Source organism: Pagrus pagrus (genome assembly GCF_965226575.1).
Source record: "Pagrus pagrus genome assembly, chromosome: 22".
In the NCBI taxonomy this organism is placed as follows: domain Eukaryota; kingdom Metazoa; phylum Chordata; class Actinopteri; order Spariformes; family Sparidae; genus Pagrus; species Pagrus pagrus.
In genome coordinates this window covers 20,880,612-20,895,936 of record NC_140204.1, presented here as the reverse complement: position 1 = coordinate 20,895,936, position 15,325 = coordinate 20,880,612, and the positions used below count along the sequence as shown (strand labels likewise).

Below are 15,325 nucleotides of genomic sequence, written 5' to 3'. Positions count from 1 at the left end.
TATGCGCAAGTTTCCACTTTTAAGAGCAAAGAGGATGGATGACAGGCTCAGGATCAGAGGCAGAAAGCAGATAAATTGGGGAAACTGTAATTGTGTAATTATCAGCCCGCCATTACATTTTTCATCTCGCGCACCCCCTAGCGGCAGCTCGCACACCCCCAGGGGTGCGCGCACCACACTTTGGGAATCCCTGTAGTAGATGTTGAGATATTTCACAGCAAAGGAAATTGATCTGAATGTGGAGCTAGAGAAAAATCACCAATATCAGTGGGAGTCATCCTCTGGGAACCCTGGACGTCTTGACACAGCATCATGGCAATCCATTTAATTGTTGTATGCATTGTAATTTCATTTGGCCAAGGAGGTAGATTGACCAACTAAAAGGCTGACATTGACCTCCCCAGAGCCACCCTGAGAACCTTAACAGTTGGATTATGGCAGAACACAAGACGCCACATGTGCTACATACCTATTCACCACCCAGACCTCCACACCCTTACTTTCCTAAGAACACACTTTTTCTGGCACAAGCAGTAAATGTTGAAATTGGACTTGAACCGCATTGCAGATTTGTCCAGTATGCACGTAATTCATTCAAGGGAAACCAGGCTGAGCATTGGGCCTCCATGAGACACCAGAGCCGCGTCACTTCTCCTCTGCATAGATTCACAGAGTCTCTGGAACTCCAGGGATGAATGCCTTTCCTTTCAAAAGATATTCTCTCATTTGGAGGTTTTGATGAACCTGTCTGTCTAAGATATTGCTCCAAAATCTCCTGCAGGTGTTTAGCTGAGTTAAGATCTGTCGACTGTAAAGGCCATGACATATGATTCATATTATTTTCATACTGATCAAACACTTCCCTGAGCCCTTGTGCAACTTACATTAGTTGTTTCCTCACAGATTTATTGAGGCCTTTCAGGGAAACAGTTTGAGTGTCTAATGATATGTCAAAAAACTGTTTCAGTGGAGCGAGAGTAACCTTTGCAATTTTCTCAAGAAATGACCCAGAAATCTCATAAAAATCATACAGAATTCATGATGCACTGCGGGGGTTGATTTGCACAGATACACAGAAACAAATCTCTTATTCAGTTCACTGAGTTCCTTATTTGATATTATTATAAATAACTAGAAATGTTCCTTTACCAGTAGATCAAATGAAATCTAATCTCACCACATGCAGCGCTGTATGAACCTGGCTGACAACATTTCGAGGACTCAAAGTTAGTGTTTGATCAAACAGATACTGATGCTCCCAACAGACTTTCTCCGTATATATGTGGAAGTCTGCAGCCTTAGCTTTGATCATTTCCAGTATACCATTTAAATATCCACCTACCCACCTATGTTAAGCTGCTGATCCTGGTCCCGACGATGTCCTTGTGTTCGGTCACATGCTCCTGTTATTCTTGTGCAATCCTTGGGAAATGTCCCCATGCAAAATTGGATAAATAATCCATCAGTGGTGTTCTGTTGGGCGTACTCAGAATAACTCCACAGGGAGGCGTCCTGGGGGAATTCTGGTTGGATCCTTTGGCAGATCCAATACTGGACCACCTTAGGTGACTCCTTTCAGTGCAAAGGAGTGAGGGAGCTGTTCTTCTCTCTGCCCTGTTGACTGAGCCCAGACACCCTTTGATGGATTTCATTTTTTCTTGGTATCCATGATCTGAATCTGTCATCCACTACCCTGTTCATGACCATGGTTGCAGGTTAGAACATGGATCATGAGGTGAAGTTCTCAGTTGGTCAGCTGTGATCTTTGTCTCACGATCCAGTTAAGTCTTCATCACGGCAGCCCATAATGACTGTACCACTGCAAATGCCACACCACGCCACAATGTAGATACATCACACATCATTTAACCCTGACTTGACCTTGAGGCACCTGAAATTCTTTAAATTGAACTGCTGCCAATTTACAAACTGGAAAAACCTCTTGGCAGTTCTGGAAATGCAAACATTGTGATGGATTATAACTCATCTCAGGAGAGCATTAAACTTGCTGGGGCTTGAACTGTTATGTTTCTCACAATATGAATGCTTGCGTGCTATCACAGAGCCAAGATGTTGTTGATAATGATGGTGTATATCCATTGTTTCTAATGTAGATTCAAGATACTAGATACAGTATGCCATTTAAGAATCACTGTACATTGTTAATCAGTTTTTTCTCAAAAACTTAAATGGCAGGAAAGCTTTAAAAGGTTAGGATGTCTCATCTCGTGCACCTATGCAAGAGCAAGGCACTCCTTTAAAGCCGATTTGCAGTTTTCTGAAGGTGACCTTAATTAGATCCTGACCAACACTGGATTGGTCAGTATCAACACTGGCCCATATAAAATGTTATATATCAGATTGTACTTAGTTTGCTCTGAATTCTTTTTTCCTGATTCACTGTAATGGGAGATGTAAATCAGCACTAATCCAGCACTGTCTCAAGTTAAAGTTTGATCAATAGTAAACCTGTCTTCCAGTACTGGCCTCTGTGAGGAACCACAGAGCTGGAGACTCCTGAACAGGGAAAGCTCTCATAGCCAGAAGAGGAATCCCTGTCCCAGCACATGTAGTAGATGTTGTGTGTACAGAACTGCATACAATTACAGTGTGGACCTTTTTGAAAGGGAAAGAAAACCAAGATAAGAGGAAAACATACAACATTGTAGTCAGAACCAAAACTTGAACACATAATTTGTGGTGATTGTATTGTTAAAGCTAGTGTTAGTATATTGTTTATATATACTAATTATCTCAAAATGTGTTTCACATTAGCTGTCTGTAATTGGAAACTTGCTGTATTGATGTTATACAGGACTTACAGTTTATGATGTTGTGTCTCTGTAATAACTCAACAACAATTATGATGTGATGAACATGTGTCCACTGGAGCTATTTGTGGCACCCTATAAGAGGAAACAGGACCTTTTGTCCTTTGTGTTTTTGAGAGCTAACTCTGCACTTAGAACCTGGATCAGATTGCTGTTATGTGGGGAGAAGGAGAGAGACCCAAAGATCAATGGGCTACAGTGAATTATTCATCAATTCACTTTGTGTGTGTGTGTGTGTGTGTGTGTGTGTGTGTGTGTGTGTGTGTGTGTGTGTGTGTGTGTGTGTGTGTGTGTGCGTGCATGTGTTCTACTGTGATTGATCGCTCCAGCAGACTGGATCGTTGTCTGTGGCTGTCTGATTTCTCACTCAGTGTTGTGTACTGATTCAAGCTATAGTATGTCTGTTATAACCACCTCCTTCCTCTAACCTCCCCTTCGTCTGTTGTTTCTTCACTGCCATTAGAGAAAGGCAACAACTTCTCCCCTTCCTCTCTTCTTATATAGGCTAGCTCATCTTTCTTTACCATGTTACTCCTCTTTACCTGTGCTTTATATCTCCTTCTATCTCCTATTACCTTTCCTTCCTTTCATTTCCTTCTTTCTACTTCATTTCCTTTCCTTTCCTTTCCTTTCCTTCTTTCTTGTCTCCTTTTATCTTTCTTTCTATCTCTCATTACCTTTCCTTTTTTCCTCCTCTCCTTTCTCGTCCCCTCCTTCTGCCTCCTATTACCTTTCCTTTGCCATTCTTTTCCTTTCCTTCCTTCTTTCATGCCTCCTCTCCTTCTATCTCATAACCTTTCCTTTCCTTTTCTTTTCCTTTCCTTCCTTCTTTCATGCCTCCTCTCCTTCTATCTCATAACCTTTCCTTTCCATTTCTTTTCCTTTCCTTTCTTCTTTCATGCCTCCTCTCCTTCTATCTCATAACCTTTCCTTTCCTTTCCTTCCTCCTTTCATGCCTCCTCTCCTTCTATCTCCTATTACCTTTCGTTTCCTATCTTGTCTCTCTTCCTTCTATCTCCTATTTCTTTTCCCTTTCTTGATTTCCTGGATACTCCACAGTTCCCTGGTGAATTAACCAATTAACCAGATTAACACGCCCTAATCACATTGCATGTTGTGGTCTTAATAAGGAGTTTTAAAGTAGGAGCCTAAAAGTAGGTCACCCAAGTATTTTTGTGTGTGTTAATTCTCTGCTCAAGACTGGAGGGAAAATGTTGTGAAGACAGAGATTTGCTTCATGTTGTGCTTCGCTGGTGATCACTAATCCTCCACATCAGCTTTCGTATAGATTAGTGCTTCTCAGTCTGAAGCTCCACCGTCAGTACTGTGTACCACTGTCTGTACTCATGAGGACCACACAAAGATGGAACGATGCTGGTGTAGGACTAGAATTTGAAATTTAAGAGTAGAAATGAAAATGGGTTCGTGAAAGTTAGTTTGTGGACGTGTTTTCTTTTGTATATATCCTTTTTATATGTTATACTACAATACTTTGCATGCTTAATTATATGCTGCAACTGCAGGTTTTCCCCCACTTTAAAGGTAAATGTAATCACAATCAAGGCACCATATACATACATACATACACAGACAGAACACCACACCAAGGCCATATTTTCAACTAGATCAGGGCAAAAAAGTTAAAGGAGAGAAAAGGGAAAAGGGCAGAAGAGAGGATGGAGGCCTCATATACCCTCCTCGTTTCTCCAATGAGAAGCTGGAGCTGTGTGGGATCCCTCTCCAGCATGTCTCCTATTATGTTAGACATGTAATTGTGAGGGTGTTCCCTCACGTTTACATCTATAAAGCACACATACACACATTCTGACACCACAAAACAGCAGCTTGTAACCACTGCAGTATTCAATGTGTGTTATCTACTGCACTGTATATTTCATTTCAGGATGGAGGTGCATTTGCAGGAGCAGAACTAAATAATGCTGATGTATAGTTGCACCCACTTCATCTCCGTCTCACTTGAACACACACATCTATCAAACACCCGCATAGGGACGAGTGAACCACCCAGGGTACTGGATTGTAATCTTGGAAATGGAGAAAGCAAATGTCCTGAGCTCAATTTCATGACCTCCATTTGGTTTTGCTCCATCTCTGCCACCCATTCAGTTAACAGATCTGGAGCACAGATGCACAAATTGCATGTCTGCTGGAGTTTAGGCAAAGAATTTTAATTTTTAAGCAAATAGCCATGAGCCCATATGGAATAACTTCTGGAACAGCTCTACAGCACCATAGGACACTGAAACTCTCCACTGGAATCCTCAAAGAATAACTTTAGACCAGACTGAGAAGCAGTGTGTTATGCTCTATTGTTGGAGAGTACTACCACATGTGTGAAGAAGTTATATAAAGCCTTTAGTGTCTCCAGAGGGAGTTGTATGAAGTCTGATAAATGTCCTCAAGTGATGTCCCTTAAGTCAATGTCAGTTCGGACTACTAAGTTCAAAGCCTGACGCTCGTCCCGGATGCATGAGGATAACACACCTGGATGTCCAACCAAACTGTTGGTGGCATAGTTGCATTGTGGGTAATGTAGGCAGGCTTTGACATTGAAGAAGAATGTGTAGGATATAGATTGGGCTGTGCATGCTTAAGAACTGTTTTGATATGGTACCGATACCATGACTTCAATAACGGTTCCTGAACAATACTTTTATCGATATCCAATTTTATGAAATCCATTTTAACAAAATATTACATTACATAGGATGTATGTATGCATGCCTTGAGAGAACCAATCACCATATCTATTAGATTTTGGCACAACAAGACATTTTTTGATACTTGATAGTGGGCGAGGCAGTTCGATCTAGGGCTTAAGGGAAACGTTGTCCGTCAAAGGTTGTGAAGAACATAAATGTTGTTATAATATCCGTCTCGTCCATCCATTTTAAACATCTTATTTTATTCATTATTTTGATTCTAAATGTTGGAATGAGAAAAACTAATTTGAATGGTTGTTGTGAGAAATAAAAAACACAGGGTGTCACAGTTGACATGATGGACTGTCCCGCTGCTGTAATTTATAGGCTGTCATTATGTTCCTCTTGTGAGCGACTGAGTCACTGATTGGACAAGAGAGCAGGCCAGAGTTTGAAGTAGTGTCATCCCTGTATGATAAAAAAAAACAGTGAACCTGTATTCTAGCTTTTTACCATAATGTGAATATGACCCATATTTCTTGCTGTACATTAGAAGTACAGCAGTGAAAGGGAAAGATGAACCTATTTAGGTTAAGAGGCATTTTAGATGTCTAAATCTAAGCTACTTTTTACTCCATGTTTTGCATTAGCACATAGCCTCCCACCTATAACTCAATGTCTGCCTTTTAACTCAGCTTTATGACCAGCAGTTGGACTTCGGATTGGGGTCGGTGGTGCATTGCAGAGGCACATACACACATGTATCCTCAAACACATTAACAAAGATAGTAAGAGAGACCCATATCACAGCCTCTGTGATCCTTCAGTGGGCTTTTGAGGCATTCCATCATCCATTCCACCAGTATTCCCAGTTGTGATATGGTCATTGGAGCCTTTGAAGTGAAGCTCTTTACGATAGCCTGGTTCGCTTTAGTGCTGCATGCTTGTCATGCATTAAGCTGCTATATAATGACCCGATGGTTTCCTATTAGACTTGGAACACTGCAGAGTGTAGTTGATTAAGTCCAGGATGCTTGTGCATATGTGACATGACTGGCAATGACTGTTGGAAAAGCTGGGAGTGGTGGGTGATTTAGATAAGGTCAAGGTCAGAAGGTCCTGAGGAGGTATACCATTAGAAAATAATTATAGCCCTGTCCCTCCTTCTATATCTTCTTTTTGTACTTGTATGCTTGCTACTAAAAAGCAAGTCTTGTTTATAACATCTTAGGGTTTTAGCTGTTGGTCAAAAAGAAGTCTGGCAAGAGACATAATCAGTCAGACGATCAGACAAACCCCCCAGTTAAGCCAAACTTATGTGGTAGGTTTAAGGTGAACAGTAAAGTTACAACCCAAACTGTCTATTTCAAAAAACAGCACAGTGTACTGACCAACTTCCTCGTTCAACTTTGACCTGTTGGTTACCTTCTCCGATCTAGACTTCGATATTACACACCATCAGGATGTTGCATGTACACAAGCTTTATTTCTTACATGTGGAAAAACACATAATATGCAGGTCAATATATAACATATTATAACATATTCTGTGCAACATTTCTAGCTGCTGTAGAGACTTAACAGCTGAGTTCAGCAACTTAACCATGCTAAACATCTGCTATTTTACCACGGTTATAACTGCATCTAGCTGGGAGAAACTCTTAGATAAAAGACACTTTCCACAAATTGTACAGGGTAATGAATGAATAATAATCCAGTCAGAAAAATTACCAATTCATAATGGAGTATTAAGGATGAGTTGAGGAGTCTCACAGTCTGGGGAGTGAAGCTGCTCTGTAGTCTGGTGGTACAGCAGGAGATACTGTATCTGTTGTCAGTTGGCAGCAGGGTGAACAGACTGTGGCTGGGTGGATGTTGTCTTTAAGTATCTTTGGTCTCTGGGCAGACATCTCACTTCACTGATGATACTGATGCTCTTTTTGGATACCAATGTATTCTGGGTCACCTGCTTAGAGCCTTCCTGTCCTAGGCTCTGCACAAACCATGCTAGCTTGTGATGTTTCCAGTCAGGATCCTTTCTATTGCACCTGTAAAAGGTGACAAGAAATTGGCAAAGGAATTCGGCCTTCTTACGTTTTCTTAGGAAGTTGAGTTTTTTCTATGCTTTTTATGTTATGTGCGCACAATTTTCCTGTGCAACATAAGGTTATTATTGACATATCAGGTGTTCAGAAAGTTTTACTTCCAAATAAAGTGGTTTCGGTCATCTGCATACATTGTTGTCTTCTTTCCAACCTGTTTGATCATCTGACCACTCCCGTTTCCTGCCTTGTCAGATGTTGTAACAATGTTGCTGTGTTACTAGATCTTAGTAATTACTGTGAGTACAATATTATCATAACCAAAAATCTAATGAAATGCAATTATGCTTGGATCAGTCTTCATTCCTCTTTATTCTGTTCTTATAGGCTTATACTTGCTGTACTTGTGTCATTTGAAGTGGAACCTGGATGAAATACAATAAAATACACTCTAGTTTGCTTGTAGCCACATATATGATTCTCTGTTAGCCAAATTACAAATCTCATTACATTCCTCTATCTTTTTCTGTGCTAGATGCAAATCTTGGTAGACTCCAGTCTATGTGTTCAGCGCACTAATGAACAAATATTATGAACCATCAGGCCCAACTGACTGAATGAACATAGTCAGTCTGTAGCTTTAAGCAGTGTAACTCGCCTCACAGGTGACTGAAAAGCACTGTATTTTTTTGTATTGAAGTGACTGAGCTGCTTAAAACAGCCACAAACTGAAATACTTACTCAACTGAGGACGGTCAAAAATTGTACTGAACTTCATAGCAGTATGAACGGTGGTGTGATTGCTTAGCTTAGAAAAAAGTAAGCAAAATCATTCAAATCAAACAACTAAGCGAAATAATTAGCAAGTAAACTGACTAGAGCCGTTCAAATCAAATAACCATGCTAAAAAATGACCAGGCTTAAATAATATGGAGAAAACGGAGCAAAACATTTTAAATCAAATGACGAACCTTGAAAACGTGATTAAATTAAAAAATGTTTGCAAGTAAACAGATTAAAACAATTCAAATCAAATGACTTAGCTAAAAAAAACAGAGTAAAACAACTCACAAAATACTCAATTTATCAAAGAGAGAATGGCTGAGTCTGAAGTGAATGATGAATATATGGGCTTCTGTGAACATCAGAACCACTGAGGTACTATTTAGAACAGTGGTCTCATTCACATTTATCTTCATCACCCCACATTCACACATTCAGGCACTGAACTTATTAGCCTTCACATGTGCACAGCTCAGGGACCAAAGCACACTGAGTTGGCTTGAGTTCAAAAGTAAAGGTGACTTCAGATGGTAGATGAGTCTCAAAAGTTATGAAATCACTCTGGTTTTTGGTTTGAAACACTGCACCAAATGGAAATATGGGAGAAAGGTCAGGATGCTGCATCGAGCTGATAAAGCACCCAAAGCATCCGTTCCATTGCACTGCCTCTGTGTCTCTGTCTCTTCTTCCCTGTCCCGCTCGAGGATGTGAATAAAGCTTGTGCAGGATCACAGATTGTGCAGACATCAAAATGCCGCAGTTCTGCCCAAACCTCCACAAAATACCCTTACTAAAGAAAAAAGGAGGCTGTAGAAGAAATAGGGAAAGTGAGGGAATCGTATTCATTCTGTGACTGTGAAGATGTTTTATGCAGATATCTGTCTCCCTGCCTCTCACTGGTTTATCCCTCCAAAGCTAAAAAAGATGGGCTGTTTCCTTTTTTGCTTTGTTACCGTGTCTGTTCTCTGGCAAGTGATGTTGTTTTCATTTCAGTGCCATGCAAGACTAGCTCCTCTGGAGAACATTGCGGAAAGATTAATGCAAAGCTAAACCCAGATTGTCACTGATCGCAGTCGGAGGGAAAAGCAGCCGAGTCATTGTTTTTCAGTCAGAATGTTTAAAAAGATGAATGGCATATATTTAAAATGCACCAAAAGTCTGCATAGATTCCCATGACAAAAGCCCGAAATGGCAGTTTTATTATAATATTTGGCATTTTGATCATTATTAATGCCATTATGCGGTTGTAAATTGAGTTGTTTCCTTATTATTTTTTGCTCGGCTGGAAGCAGCATCGCTCTGTTTTGGTCCCACGTTTGGATTTGTTGTGGATGCCACTTGGCAGCTCTGGCGCTAGATGATTTGCAATGCAGATCCTGTGTCTTTCTTTCCCTCACACTCACACACTCACACAAGCGGTGCCTGCTGCTGAGTCACATGGCGAAGTCCACCATGCACTCTGTTCCCCTGAAGCTTTTTTACCATTTACTGAGCACTTCCTTTGGTTTATGTCCCAGTGATGATCCGTCACAGCTTCAGAAGACAAAGAGAGAAAGAATAAAGGACTTGAGGAAGTACGAGAAAGATGGTGTCAAAGATGAAATGAGGCCATGCTTGCTGCTCTGTCCCTCTGGAATGTGTCTCTGCTCGCTGACAATCAGCTCAGCTTGAATACACCTCTCTGGTACATCCTGTGTGTTATTTTTGGTCATTTTTAATAACCTCCTGTAATGGCTCCTGCTGGTCTGGCCTGACAGAGTAGAACCAATCGCCTGTCAGGTCGTGGCTTTGAATGCAGCTCATGCTGTCCCTGTCCTCCATCTAGCAGGGTTCAAGTGACATCTTTTATTTCTAGGCCAATTCCAAAACCTCCGAAAGCTGATATTTTGTGGTCAACAGGGTAACAACACTAAAGCCATTCTACCAACACTGCAAAGCTGTATTTAGTCACAGTGGTGCTTTGAGTTAAATGCTAATGTCACCATGCTAACATGCTCACATTGAAGATATTACCATTCTGCCGTCGGGACAATGTTGGGCATGTCCACCATGTGACCTCAACGTGTAAACATGCTAAGATTCCCTAATTAACACTGCACAGAATATAGGATGGTGGATGGAAATGTCATTAGGAGGTGCTACATAAAAGGTCAAAGCAAAATCAAAGTAGACCAGATTCATCCTCTGGTGACCATGAATGTCTGCACAGAATTTAATGATAATCTATTTGTTAGTTTTTGACCAACCGACATTCTAATCCCTTAAAGCTTGCAGCTATCACTAATAGGCTAGTAGAAATAAGTCCACCATCACCAGGAGTGGTCACTTATTTCATCATTACGAAAAAACTTTCTCCTTCGGTCATCTGGTTCAGTTATATTCTGCACACTTGGCGCAAAGCCTAATGAATGTGCCTGCTTACTTCACCAATGTGGAAGTGGCCATTGTTTTACCGGGGCCCAGAAGATGGAGCGGGTCCAACATCGTTACCATTAACCTAAGGTGACCCTCCGCCAGCTGAATGAAGAAGGATCTCATTGTTTCTGTACACTGTACATTCAGTGCTCGGTCACATCACGCAACCATTTGCTGTGTTTGCGTTGGTTATAGAAATTGTTTGAGAGTAGCACAATTCTCATGTAGCGTGCCCAACTGTTGATTAGTGAGTCAAGGCACACTATATTATATATCATGTATAAAGACATCTAAGTCATTATGTTGCCTCAATTAAACATTCTTTACAGAAAACACTTTTAGAGATCTATCACCATCCATCCAAGCTTTAAAAATGCAAGACCAAACAGCTTCATAATTCTTCATGATACACTATGTTTACATTAGTGTGTCATTCCCCTCCCTGCACAGTATGTCATCTCTGTTCTTACCTCTGTGAGTTTAAAGCTAGTTTGATTACATATGGCGATGAATCCCTAAGGCTGACAGTTGTTGTCCCCTGAATATTGATTAGATACCAACTCAGATCAATAGTGAGAGTTAAAGCCAGTCTCGAAATACCCACGAACGCACAGCGGCACCCTGAACATAAATCAGATATCTAGATGAGCTACAGTCGAACTGTAAACGGCTGTAGTGCAGATACATGTGTAATGACTGTAGAGCAACACAGCTAAGGTAGGGGGTCAGATGATTATGCAATTTGTAATCCATGTCTCACCGTCAATGTCTCACCATTTGCGTGCACATGGAGTGACATGGTAGGCAGATTGACTGCATCAACCAGAGTTTGTAAAAAGCTCAGTTGAAACTTGTCGTTTTCAGTGCGAGAGGTGTCGATAAGTGGCTCAATCTTCTTCTGGGCAGGAACAGGGATGTAAAATTGGCCTTAATGTCAGCCCCAAAAATACTATTGTTGTGAGATTGAGGCAACCAGTGGTCTCTACCATGGCCTTATGTCAGGAAATAAGTGTTGAAATAACATGTGCTTTATATTGCTTCTCTCCAGAGATTTGCTGATTTGATGATTCATTGTTAGTTTAAACCTTTAACTGGCCATATGTATATGTTAGCCCGGCTAACATACTAAGTAATGCAAAATTGTTAGCATGTGGCTTCAATACACTAAGTTACCTATGTGATTTCCTGTAGCTCATAGTTTGGCTAGCTATAGTCCTACATGACAGTGCTCATTTGTAATACCAAGTACTAATCTGAGCTCTACCTCCACCCACTGTCTGCAGAGCCACACAGACAGCATTCACAGCCACATTCAAAATATCAACTCTGTCTGTTAGAAGTGATCATAGACAGGCAGTGAGTGTGTTTGATTAGATATACTGTAGTTGTGTGTTGTTTAGTCAGTGCAGACCTACCAGTATGTGTATGTCTCTGCACCCACATTAAATAGCTGATGTATGCTAAAGCGTAAAATGAGCAAGCACTTTGTGACAGTGGCGAGAAAAAACTGTCTCTTAACAGACGGAAACCTCAGAGCAGAACCGGACTCAATGGTGGGCGGCCATCTGCCTAGACTGGTTGCAAACTGTTTTGTTCAGGACTCTCCACCAAATAAATGTGATTTGATTAGAATCGGTTTGTGTTTTAACACTAAAAACTTCTAAATTAACTCTCAGAACTGTTAAAAAACAGTCACATCCTGTGATGAATACTGAATACGAATACTGTATTAACATAAAAGTTTTCCACCAAACAAATTTTGAACATACTGATCCCTCATTTGGTTATCACTGAGCTGCCAGAGTTGAATTTGTCGCAGACTGGGGACACTGGGACACGCCCAGTGACAGATTACCAGGAGGAGGTGTCATTCTCTTTGAGCTGCACATGCTTCTATTTATAACAGATAGCTGCAATAACTCAGAGAGGTGGTAGAGAGAGAGAGGGAGAGAGAGAGAGAGAGAGACATAGGGAGTCATATGACCTGCAGCTCATTCCAGAGATAGTGACAGACAGAGCACTCACTCCGTGCTCCCACCTATTATTACACCAGAGCGTGCAGAGGATGTGTCGCAACACCATCAGAGGACTCTGAAGAGATTTTTGGGATATTGCCTACAATTAATAAAGGACATAATAATATCTTACATTTGTCTAAACAGCTGAGTGACAATGCCAGAGGAGAAAGGTAATAATGACCTTTAATAACCTTTAATAAGCTATGTGTGGTGTGTTCACCTGCGAGGGAGAAAACAGGTTGTAGCCAATGACTTGCTTGTATTAACCATGACTTTCCTGTTATCATTCACCTGTCTTAAGTAGATTTGAATTACTCTTCTACCACAATAATAGATGCTGAACTATAATAATCCTGTCATTCAAAACCTCTAGGTGTGTTTGTGTGGGTTCACAGTGTGTAGTATGTGTGTCTATGTGAGTAGTACTTTACCTACAGCTAAACAGGCCTCCTATTATGTAAGCTCAGTCAGAAGCTTCTGTTTGAATATGGTGTGCGAATGTAAACGACAACAACAAGCCTGTGGTAGCAGGCTGAATGCTCAGGCTGCAGGTTGATATTCTGCCTGCCTGCAACATCCCTGGCAACAACCGTGTTGTCTTGGTCCCCTGCCTGCATCTCTTACACTGGGATCCCAGCCATCTGGGCTGCTCACAAAGGGGTGAGGGCCAGTTACTGGAAGAAATCACTCTGATAATCCTATGCTGATTTACAGTGTGTCTTTGATATTGCATAATAAGGTCATACTTTCTGTATGGCTATAGGAATCTAATGTTTCCACAAATGTTCCCATAATATTCCTGTGGAGACTGAATGCAAAAAATAAGCTTTGAAGTACAGGATTTTAGGGGTCGTCTATATGTTTTTTTCGGGGCCAAATACCGATTATTAGTAATTCAGCAGACCGATAATTGGAACCGATATATGTTTCCAAGAGAAATATAAAATGTTCATTTTAAAGTTGAGAATAACCAGTGATGTAATGTAACTACTACAATTTACTCAAGTACAATTTTGCAGTACTTTGCTTATGTATTTATTTCTCAGTGCTGATCAGCCGTAACTCTGACATCAGGTAGTGTACTAATAATTGAAAAAATGCAAAATTTCTGCATTAAACTCTACAAATGACAATACGTTGTTATATACTTTGTTAAACTTTGTTACATTATCCAAATTGTTTCCAACAACGTTCAAACCCAAATTTGTAATTTTGTTCAAGCTAACAGTGTGTCACAGTCAGTCACTGAACAGGATGTGAATAATTACATTACCTCAAGTCACTTTTGGATTTAGAAAATCTAAATCACAGTCACAATTGTGACGCCGCTAAATCCAGCCTTGAAATATAATCTTACTCAACAGTTCATTCATATTGTCTAGACAGTGATGGTCTCTTTTTTTTTTTTTAAATAAATAAATATTAAATATTGTTAATTGTCAGTTTTTTTACTAGCTTAACAGAATTAGGCAAGTTAGCTTGTGCCACGAATGGCTATGGCTAGTTCAGGCATTGCTGTAACAATAGCAAGGCAGGGAAGGCTGAACAGCGAGACAGTTTTATCTTTCGTTGTAGCATAAAAGTTCAATACATGCGGCTACCTCAAAACTAACTTTAAGTACTTGAGTAAATATACTTTACACTGTTGACCCCTACACAGTTGCTTGTTAAAAGTAGCCTCACTGTTGGTCCTCATAAACCCACCACAAATATGTCCTCTCCTCTCCAGCATCTTGTCCTTAACAGTCTTGTTAAAGCCGATCCAGTGTTAAGTCTGTGTCTGTGTGTTAGCGTCTACATGTGAGGCCATGACTGAGCTTTGTATAGAGCTGGGAGGTGTGTTCGCTGCCATCACAATGTGACAAAGCTTGTAAATTTTGGCGGCGAGGGCATTCCAGCGACACCGCACACACGCGCACACACACACACACACACACACACACACACAGGCCACGTGCTTCCATGCACAAACACACATACTGTGTATTGACATAATGGACAGAAACCTATGCCTTGATTTAATTAGTGTTTTTTTCTTTTTTACATCCAAGTATTCATTCACGCTCAAATTCAATTATTATATTCAATAAGACCAACAGCTAAATATAAAAAATTCAAAATTCTAAAAAATATACATGTTACGCACATACACATGCAGGCATACACAAAGGCATCAAAGTGTAAATTGAGTCACACACACAAACCACTGTAGGCTGCGTCTCAGTCCTAGCCAAGGACAGAGTATCCTGGGCGTGTGATGTAATGGCTGGCTGGTTGTCAGCAGTCACAGCGACGCCCGTCACTATTCTGGACCTGCCAGTAAACAAACCATCCCGGTGTGCGTCAGTTTACTAGGTTCCCCTGTTGACATGTTTTAAAGAAGGGAAATAAATGGGTATTTTATTCTATTTAGGATGGCAGGTTGAAATATCCAAGTAGCTACATGCCTCAAGAAGTATCCTCAGGTGACCCTCAGCCCTGATTGACTTGTTAAAACCCAAACCGGAGCCCATAATGTGTCATTCATCTCATAATGCTCTCTGACTTTCCTACAGCAACCTGTACCTTTTTCA

At 40.7% G+C, this 15,325-nt stretch overlaps 1 protein-coding gene across 9 annotated transcripts in view; it reads left to right on the top strand.

The window, feature by feature from the left end:
• Positions 1–15,325, top strand: part of ablim2 (actin binding LIM protein family, member 2) — a 98,276-nt gene that overhangs the window by 11,787 nt on the left and 71,164 nt on the right. For 6 of the 9 annotated variants that reach the window (XM_084345047.1, XM_084345044.1, XM_084345042.1 and 3 more), the window contains exon 1: positions 12,674–12,922. The exons of 1 other annotated variant lie outside the window; for it this stretch is intronic. In XM_084345047.1, the coding sequence (XP_084201173.1) occupies positions 12,907–12,922 (16 nt within the window). In that variant the 5' untranslated portion in view covers positions 12,674–12,906. Of the gene's footprint in view, positions 1–12,673; positions 12,923–15,325 lie in introns of those variants that run through there. 2 more of the 9 variants (XM_084345045.1, XM_084345046.1) reach the window with 2 other exon arrangements.